Genomic DNA, 10,444 nt, shown 5'->3' on the forward strand with positions numbered 1-10,444 from the left:
GGACAACAATCTTGTCAGACTGGAAAAGGGCAATTCGTCAAGAATTGTCTGAGGATGGCTCTACTTTTACTGACCACTGCCTTGTCTGTAATTTAATCCCTTAGGACAGCCTTTACTCACAGTCTGCATGCAAAGTTATTTGTGCCCCTGGAATAAACTGGCATTCTAGCTTGAAATCAGTTTCTTAATGCCATGATGAATCTGTTTCCTCACAAAACCATTGTCCTTCTCTCTGCCTAGTATTCCTTCAAAGAACATGATTGAATCACAGTTCCTAAATTCATTCTTTTCCACCCTATTTGTTGCCCACGTATCTGGTTTTGGCTTTCCACCTGCTTGACCTCGACTGTGTCTAGTTTTCTATGCTGCTCTTTCTCAGGGTATTTTCTGTGGTTTTCCTCCCCTTCCTCCCTTCAAGCCAGGGTCCACAACCCACATCCAGAGCAGGTTTGATGCCTAAAGTCACAGACTGTTTACAAACCAAGGTTCTCACTTTTCTACAACTCTGATTCGCAAGGAATTTAGTAGCACTTGTGGGGTTGCAAAACATGAATCGGTTCCCTGGTACCTGGTTACCACAGGTGAACTAATTGATGGTTACTGCATTAGCAGAATATGCACCACATCCTGATACTGTATGTCCCATAAGCCAATGCAACAACCACACTGAAACTGTTAGGCAGCGCTAAACCCATCACAGTAGTACATAAGACACAACTGCTAGAAGCCTCAGAGAAGTAGTCCAGCTGATCTAATGGAGCAGAGCTTGAGGAGACAGTTAGTATAACACAACAGCCTGGTAACGAACCAGAGCCAGAAACCAGTGAACAATGTTCAGATGTGATCAGCATTCAAAGTTCCTCCCCCTCCAGTCTATTCTGTTGCCCCATTTGTAGGCGCTGATCGCTGCCAGCAGCAGCATCTTTATAAAGAACTAGAGTGAAACATATAGCTAATTATGTTTTACATGATTTCCCAAAGCTACTCTAGACAAAAATCACTTTGCAATCTTTGCCATCACTTCAGAACTAATGTACACAGAGGTAATCTAAAGTCTAGGCTAACTCCTCCATGATCAACATTTTACTTATTAAATTGAAATAAAAGTACTGTAAATGGTAAACATCATGTTCATGCTCCCTTTCTTAGGAGGCCCAGTTTAAATAAAGTAAGTTAAGTAAACAATAGAGACCAAAGATGGCAAAAAAAAAAAAAAAAGAAGAAGAAGAAGAAGAAGAAGAAAAGAAACTGGCATGTTGGCAGTTACCGTGCCCATTTCTGTTTGCTCTGCACAGTCTACCACCAAGACTTCAGGAGATCTCACAATTCTTACTAGCATTACATACCCAGGGAGCCACTACCAATTCCATACAATTGGCAAGATTGGATATTTAAATTGCCCATATAACAGGCATATAAGGACATGTAAGTCATAGTTCTCATGGCACATGGCAGTAAAATTGTTTCCAAATTCTAAGCCAGGGTATCCAAAGATACTGGTTTAATGGGTGACACACTAGCATGAACTGGGAGCTTCTTAGCCATGCAGACTCTCCGTCCCCACCCAGATTTACTGAATTAGAATTTTCATGTAAAAATCTACAAGTGAATCATATCCACATAAAAGCTGGCCTGGACTAAAGATTGCAGAACACAATTTTTTTCTCTCCCAATAGCCTATTATATTCATATATTCAAAATTCATTGCCTTTAGTAACATGGCTATTGGTCTAGATTCTACAATTAAGTTGTCTATCTTCTTTTTGAATATACAAATGGTACATATATTCTAATATCTAAGCTCCCATGGACAAATTAATAAATGATAGTAAGAAATAAACTGTTTGAGTACATACGAACAAGAAGGATTTTACAAATTTCTTCTCACTTAATAGTATAAATATCCCAAAGAAGTAGACTACTTTATAACAGAATAAAAAGTAGTTTAGAGAAATCGGATGTGTACCAAGTCAGACATAAATATGTGGAATAAGTTCCTAATGTTACACAGCACAGTGGGGTTACTATAGTTCACAATAACTCAGTAAATATTTTCTGAGCCAAAAAAAGAAAGGAGCTTCAAAACTCCAATCATAAAGTAATGACAAAGAGAGGAAACATCAATTACCATATGTGACCAGTACAACTGTACACATGTATTTTGCCCAGTTTTTAAAACATAAAAAGAAACCTGCACAATTCTTTTTAACTCTTTTCATTTACTCAACTACAACAATGCTTATTTTTACAGGGAAAAAAATCTAAATTTAAAATAGAAAGTGACAAAAATAGAAAACAAAACAGACAAAAGTTCAGTTTTAACTATATTCATCCATGAACATTATCATTTCAGCGACACATTAGTTAGACTTCATTAACAAGAAAAGCATATATCTTAGATAGAACATCAATCTAGGGCAATTCTGATATATCAGTGTCTGGAGTCAATCATTTTGTAGTTTCACAAACAGCTTACTTTGAGACTGCATCCAGAGTGATTAGCCTCCAAGGAAAGGCTTAATGCACTCAAACCTTGGGACATTGCTCCTGGGGACAGGCAAGGGAGACCTTTTATGTTACCAGGAAATATATTGTCACTATATAAGAAGCCAACTTTTTAGCATTAGAACATATAGGAAAATAAAATCGTCAAAAGCCAATTAGAGAAGCAAAGAGTTAAGTTAAAAGGAGTCAGGTAACCAAAACAATACTTTGTGAAGGCTCCACTGTGCTAGAGTCTCTGTGTTTGATTACTCTTCCTTGAACTATGGTCTTTCTCTGGGTAGGTAACAAGAAAATGAATTAACCTTTAGCTTTCTTAGTACAGATCCATTCTAACCTGCATCTGCCAGTTGGAATTGGATAACTCCTATATGCCCACAGCCACACATTATGTTCACAGGCAGCACCCAGTAACAACCCAACTGATAACTTCATCCAAGTTGTGTTGATTTCTAATTGAGGACTTACTCAAAAAAAGTAGCCAAGCTTCTATTTAAGATCTGGATATACCTACTTGGCCCTGTACATTTCACATAGTTCAAAATTTAGTCATGGGATGGGTTTTTAATCTGGCAGTTAAGATACCAGTTAGGATGCCCGAGTCCCATATCAGAGGACACAGGCTTGACACCTGCCTTGGTTCTTAATTCAGCTTCCTCCTAATACAAACCATGGGAAGCAGGAGAAATGGTTCAAGTAACTGGGTTCCCGTTACCCATATGGAAGACATGGACTGTGTTCCTGGATCCTGGTGTCGTGAGCATTTGGGGAGTGAATCAACAGATGCAAGTGTTCTCCTTCTCTAATACTTTTTTTTGCAAAGTGTAGCACTGTATATAATAATGTTGAAGATATTTGTCTAAGAGCTTTCTACAGAACATTATTGTACTCCAGATTTTTTATAGCTGTGATGATAGCTAACTAAGAACTATGTATGCATGTATCTCACCTTGTAGCAGCTTAAAACATGAATGCAATTATATTAGGAAGTTCCTCGGAGGAGAAATAGGTGACACTGCTACAGCTAGGAGAATTACAGGGGAAGGGTGTGGCAGGGCATGAATTAATTGTTACGAGTACATTCTCTGAGCCATTATAAAAACAGTGGGGCTTTTATTAATGATTCCCCCAATGCTGGGCCCTAACTATGTTTCTCGTTTGGGCCACATTAGTCTACTCATGTTGCTTATGTTTGAATGTTTAAGAAGAGAAAAGAGGATGATTTCCTGCAGAAGTCAAGTCAATCTCTTTTTTTCAAAGCACTGCTTAATATTTCTAGTTCATTGTTTACTGAACTTGGAATATTTGTTCAGTCATAAATCAGGGAAATCTGGGGTCAAATGCAGCTGATTAGATGTGAATAAGCATATGTCCTTGGCTGGTGCCACGGCTCAATAGGCTAACCCTCCACCTGCAGCGCCGGCATACCAGGATCTCGTCCCTGTTGGGGCGCCAGATTCTGTCCCACTCGCTCCTCTTTCTGTCCAGCTCTCTGCTGTGGCCAGGGAGTGCAGTGAGGATGGCCCAAGTCCTTGGGCCCTGCACCTGCATGGGAGACCAGGAGAAGCACCTGGCTCCTGGCTTCGGATCAGCGCAGTGCACCGGCCGCAGCACACAAGCTGCAATGGCCATTGGGGTGTAAACCAATGGAAAAAGGAAGACCTTTCTCTCTGTCTCTCTCACTGTCTAACTCTACCTGTCAAAAAAAAAAAAAAAAAGGATATGTCCAAAGTAGAGGACATCATATTTCTGATTCATTTGTCCATATCATAACGTATTTATCCACAGCATTAGCTCAATTAAATTACCTGAGAACTAAAGAGACTGTAAACATGAGAAAGGGCCACTTCAGCAACTATTATAATTGCATTATGAAACAACCTCAAATAATATTATAAGAGTCAATTCTTAATTACGCATGTGAAGAGAGTCCAGAGATACCAGGATAACTGCCATTCACAAGTAATCCCCAAACTTCATTTTCACAGAGAGTTAAAGCCTCTCCCTAAGCATTGAATATAGCACAACTGACTGGTTAAATGTTTAATTTCTCAATGCCCTCACTACCCCCTGGTTGTAACACAAAACAGAGACAGAGGCAGAGGAAAAGCAAAGGGGCTGAAATAATTTACAAACTGGATAACGAAATCCTGTAAAGTTAGGGTTGTTTATATTTATACATGTGATTATTTGAAGAAGTCTTTTATAAGTCATGTGCAAACTGCTACACATTGGCAGTGGTAACTCAGTAATCTTGCTGCAGGATCTGTATTTCATAAATATGTTTGCAAAAAGTTACTTCACTATATTAGTCATATGTTAACAAACTACATGTTTATAGAAAGCATTTTAATGCAACCAAAAATAACAAGATAGCTGGTTACCATTCACTAGCAAGGACACTGGATAACATGCCCAATGTAGATAAGCTCAGAACTGTTTAAACATTTCTGAGTTGAAAAAGGAGTAATATTGGCCAGCGCCGCGGCTCACTAGGCTAATCCTCCACCTGCGGTGCCAGCACCCCAGGTTCTAGTCCCAGTTGGGGCGCCGGATTCTATCCGGGTTGCTCCTCTTCCAGTCCAGCTCTCTGCTGTGGCCTGGGAAGGCAGTGGAGGATGGCCCAGGTCCTTGGGCCCTGCACCCGCATGGGAAACCAGGAGGAGGCACCTGGCTCCTGGCTTCGGATCGCGCAGCTCGCTGGTCGTAGCGGCCACTTGGGGGATGAACCAATGAAAAAAGGAAGACCTTTCTCTCTGTCTCTCTCTCTCTCTCACTGTCTAACTCTGCCTGTCAAAAAAAAAAAAAAAAAGGAATAATATTGGAAATAGCCTATTTAGAGCTACAAATTATAAAATCTTATTTATAACACTAAAGCACCCATATACTTCATTCAAACTGCTTTCAAATTTATCCTGTAAAATTAATTTTGCATCTAATAAAATTCCACATATTTTCAATTTCTTTCAACTAAATTCATCAATTTAGCCTGAGCCAGACAAGTTAATTGGCTTGCCAAAGCTCACAAAATGAATCATTACTAGGTCTCTGAAATCTTAAATTAAGGAAGGGGACAGGGGGGGATGATTGAAGTTGGAAAAAAATAAGGTAACAGAGAGGAGAATCTGGTGTCTCCTTCACATCTTTAGGAATAATATGGATAAGTGTGTATCTCTCACCTGCCTGAATATAGATGCCTTTTTTTCCCATGTACTTTACTGGTATCTCCAGTACAACTAATGTGTGTGTGTCCGAGACAAGGGGAGAAGAGTGGAGCTCTAAATCTCTACACAAGAAATAGTGAACCTAATTATTCACATATGCTTATTCAATTTTTTTCCATTATTTCTAAGTGCTATTTTTTCCCTAACATCTCTGAGCCTTGTAGGCCCCATCAAGTCATTATTTAGTTGCTGAAAAAGAAAAAAAGATTATTATTACTTACTTGGCTATTATTACTATATAGCCAAAATTGGAACCAAAGAAGGCGATGCTACCAACACAAATCATGTAGGCACTGGACAATACCGTCTACAGGCTCCTGGGCTGCACGCTCTGAGCTCTTTTAGTCCAACGACAGATGCCTTCCCCCCGGTCGCTTAACGTTACCTGTCTGAATTTCTTGCGGCGGCTTTTGGTTTTCTTTTTGCTTTCTAAAGTTTAAGGGCTTATCTAGGAAAACCACAAAGTTAAAGGAGGGTTGATCAACCTGTTGTGCCGCCTTAACATACCAGCAACCTTCTAGGAACACTGTCTCCAGTCCTAGCTAAGTAACGGGTCCCTGGAAGGTCTTCCCGCTAACTTGTGGGGTTTCCCACGGTCCTAAAAGGACGCACACAGTGCGTGGCTCTCCGGGGACCGGGGTAGCCCACACTCCGCCAGCGCCGTGGCCCCACTCTCCAACGGCGCCCCCACTTGGAAGACCTGGCCTTCGCCCTTGGTCACCGCCTACACCGGAAGGATACGCTCCAGGTAGTAAGCGCTTTCGGCGGCCGTCAAACCCACGCCCAGAGCCTCATCCAGGACCCGCAGACTGGAGGTGGGCAAGTCTTTTGGAGCCGCCATCGGCGCCTCTCCCGGGCCCTTGGGCCCGGCCATCTCCAGGGCAACCTCGAAGACGCTTCCCGATGGCCTCACACAACTCTCGCGAGATTTCAACACTTCCCTCTTCCCCCTTCTGGGCCGGCGCTTCCCTGGTTACCGGGACAACATCACTGCCTAGTTACCCTGACTGCTAGGGACGCAGCTCCTACAGTGGAACACTGGTAGAAAACAGTGCCTTGATTTCTTCCTCTTTAACCCTATACTTCCTTTCTCACGTCGTTTTCTATCAGTCCCCAGGTTGGTAGCGCCCCAGTTATTCGAAGGGAAAATTGCTAAAAAAGAGGAAGATAGTGTTTGAGGAAAACAGGGAAAAGTCCAGAAATTGTAATTGACACATTGATCCAGGGGAACTGCCAGTGGCTGTTCACGCATTTTGCGATCAAAACCGAGTAGTGACCCTAATCAGTTCTCTGTCTGGCCATCTGTAAGGCATTTGTCTGGGTATCTGTTTTGACTTTGGTTTCAAACACCCAGACTTGGAACAGGGTTTGTAGCGTTAATGTCAAGGTAAAATTATTTCCATAAAAATTCTTGCCTACAAATAGCCCTAACATAATGCATAGCAGATGACAGTTCCCCAACCATGTGTGGCTCTGTTGTTGGGACAGGATCTTGCTCAGGTGTTTGTTGTTTATGGAAAGCAAAGTCTCCGCGACTCTCTCCCTTGCAGATTCTTTTTCATTGTACATTTGTTGATGCTACACATTGATTCTATAAAAGCTATCATTTGTTACAAAAAAAAAAAAAAAAAAGTAGTAACTACTTAAGGGCATGATTGAGCACCTGAGTTTTGGAGCCAAAGATGATGGATTCAGACCCTGGTTGCACCATTTACTACCTATGAAACCTTAGGCAAACTAATTCCTTTAAGGCCTCAGCTTTCTTGTTTATAAAATGGAGATAATATCATGATGGGTCTCCAAAGAGTTAGCAGAAAATGTCCATTATAAAACGTAATGTGTGATTTCAAAATTTTTGCACCAAAATTAATATAAATATATTTTTCCATAAAGTTTTAAAATACCCTCATGTAACCTACCTGAGAGTATTATTGCAAGCAGTGAACAACATAAAACATTAAGAGCTTACTGGGCACATAGTAGACAACCAAGAAATATTATCTGTTATTTGGATTAAATTTAATTGCTTGACTTTGTTCTTTTGAATACCAAGAATTCCAATTATATATAAGAGTTGGGAAACTTATTCTTGGTTTATTTTTATATTAACTTATTCTAAATGCAAGGAATAATTATAGAGGGCTGAAAATACCAGTGAAGAGCGATGAAATTCTGGGATAATGGCTTTTATATAAACTCTGCTCTTTGTTTTAGAAAAGATTCATCCTCCAAGGCTCTTCTATAAACCCAGCTCTGAGAACTGACCTGACTTAGGAGAGGTCAACGCCTTGCATTTTTGGCATATCCTACAAGACACCTAGGAGTATAACTGAACCCTGGAGCAGGAGTATTGCTTTTTATTTTTTTTTTTTTTCAGTCTCTTGCAATGGTTCTTTTCTTATTTTTACAGCTAAGCTTGTAGCGGCTCCTCTGTATGACCTTAATTAACTTAAGCTTTCAGAGCCTTAGGTTTCTGATGCCTAAAATGGAGAGGTGACATACAGCATAGCAAGTATGATGTTGCTTTGTACATTCACATGCCGTATCAGACTGCCTGGGTTTGAATACTGGCACTATTCCTGACTCCAACCTTTTGATATGCACACCCTGGGGGGAAACAGGTGATGACTCGAGTAATTGGGCTCCTGCCACCTACATGGAAGATCTGGATTGAATTTATGGCTCCTGGCTTCTGCCTGGCCCAGCTCAGCTGTTGTGGATATTTGGAGACTGAACCAACAAATGGGAGATTTCTCTCTCTGTCTCTCAAGTGAAACACCTAAGTGGAGATTTTAATATCTGCATTATTAAAATATAAAGAATAAATGGAAACTGCAAAATTATGTATTTTCAGTAATTTTAATAAAATTTACTTAAAATGTTGAGTGAATATGCTAAGCACAAGTTGTTTGTTAATAAATAACATATATAGAAACAGTTTTAAAATAAAACTTATTTTGTGAAACATCCAGCACTCAAAACAAGCAAAGAGCTTAATATAATCTTTTCTTACATGAATTATGTTAGTACTTGCTGCTTACAGTAGAGGAGATATTGGAAAAATTCTTTTTCCAAAAGAGTTCAAAAAATGTCCTGTTACTCAAAGAGGATCTTTAGTACACTCCTCCAAAAAATATAATTCTATAATGGTTCCAAATAACCACATTTTGCAACAGAACTTTAACTCACAGGTGCCAATTTGATTATGTCCATTTCATGGAATTCAAATTTAGAAGTCGCTCAAGACATTTGTACCTCAACTATAACTGGAACACATTTCACAGGAATTTCAAAAGCAGTGCCTTTAAAAATTCTCATCAGGAGCAACTTTTTATTTTGCAAAGCTTTTGATCTCTACAGTGGATGAGTTTGTTAAATATTCTTTACATAAAATGACTGAGAGAATCTCCTTAAGTGGAAGAAGGATTAATTTGCTCACAGTTTTGGAGGCTCACAGTCCAAGATTGTGTTGTCCCATTAAGGTAGTTTCTGATGAAGGCTGTCATGGTGGAACTTGTGCAGATTGAGGAACCCATGGCAAGCCAGGAAGCAGAGAGGTGGGCCCAAGTAGACTTATATAACCAATCTGTTCCCCAGAAATCTTCTAGGGAACACCTGGAATAACCGAAAAATCTACTGTATTCACCTGCCAGGCACCATAATTGGATCAGGTTTCCCACCATTAATCAATCAACCATTAGCTATTAACTGAAGATGGGAGTTAAATATCTATATGAGTGAGGGGGCCGAATCATGTTCAAACAAATCAATGAGAGAGTTTCAAAATCAAAGGGAAAAATAATCTTAACAAGCATAAACAGAACCAATAATAGCCTTGAGATTAAAAGGATACAGTTTTGATGATGACTACTGGAGTCTAAGCATGGAGATAATTTGAATATAATCATGTTACATTCAAACTCATTTTTTTGAATTCTTTATAAAATATGTAATAAATTGTTTTGAACTATAGTTGCCCTATTATGCTATGTAACACTTGAATGTATTCCTCTCATGAACTCTACTTTGATATACATTACCCATTAGAATTCTTACTCTGATTGTTTAATTAAAAAGTATGTGAAGGTCTTAGTAAGAACAAAAACCTCAAACCATACTCACCATAGTCATTTCTTTTTAATAAATCTTACAAATTTCATTGAGGTAGAAGGAAAAAATAAGGTACTTTAACATTTCAATGAATAAACAGCACGATGTCTACTTTCACTTTGAATGTGTTCCTGAAAGAGATAAAAAAAGAAAACCACAGCGATGGTCAAAATGGGGCGACAGCCACAAAAGACAACAAATTATATCTCAGCCTAAAAGCTCCATCTTTGTAAATGCGAAATTATTTTAAAAGCAAAATCAGAAAGGAATCTGACAATGGATATACTCTTCATTTGTAGCTTCATAGCAGAAAACACTCATATGCAAAGAGATAGCTAAACACTATTCAGTTTTCAAGAGCTATGAGCATTCATTTGCTACCACTAGGGCCCAAGCCACTTATTGTTACATCTTTTTTAAATGTAGCTACCGTATTTTCTTTTAAAATTCCACAGTAAGTGGTAACAAGTTTTAGAATTTCTGAATTCATGAAAGTAACAGTAATTGGCCATGGTGGAAAATTTTCATTTTTAACTATGCTGCATTTTTTTTTCCTTCTCACTGAGATTTCAAAACCCATGTCTCTCTTATCCTTCCCTTGTGATTCA

The 10,444-nt window shown here is 39.2% G+C and overlaps 1 protein-coding gene across 16 annotated transcripts in view; it reads right to left on the reverse strand.

Annotated features, from left to right (window-relative positions):
• The window catches only part of SPAG16 (sperm associated antigen 16), a 1,190,570-nt gene extending 1,183,907 nt beyond the window's left edge, over positions 1-6,663 (reverse strand). For all 16 annotated transcript variants that reach the window (XR_007920574.2, XR_011387124.1, XR_011387125.1 and 13 more), the window contains exon 1: positions 6,468-6,663. Coding sequence is in view for 13 of the 16 variants with exons in the window: in XM_051849131.2 (XP_051705091.2) it covers positions 6,468-6,600 (133 nt within the window). In the remaining 3 variants the exon portion in view is untranslated. The remainder of the gene's footprint in view (positions 1-6,467) is intronic.
• Between the last annotated feature and the right edge of the window lie 3,781 nt (positions 6,664-10,444).

This window comes from Oryctolagus cuniculus, chromosome 3 (genome assembly GCF_964237555.1).
Source record: "Oryctolagus cuniculus chromosome 3, mOryCun1.1, whole genome shotgun sequence".
NCBI lineage: Eukaryota > Metazoa > Chordata > Mammalia > Lagomorpha > Leporidae > Oryctolagus > Oryctolagus cuniculus.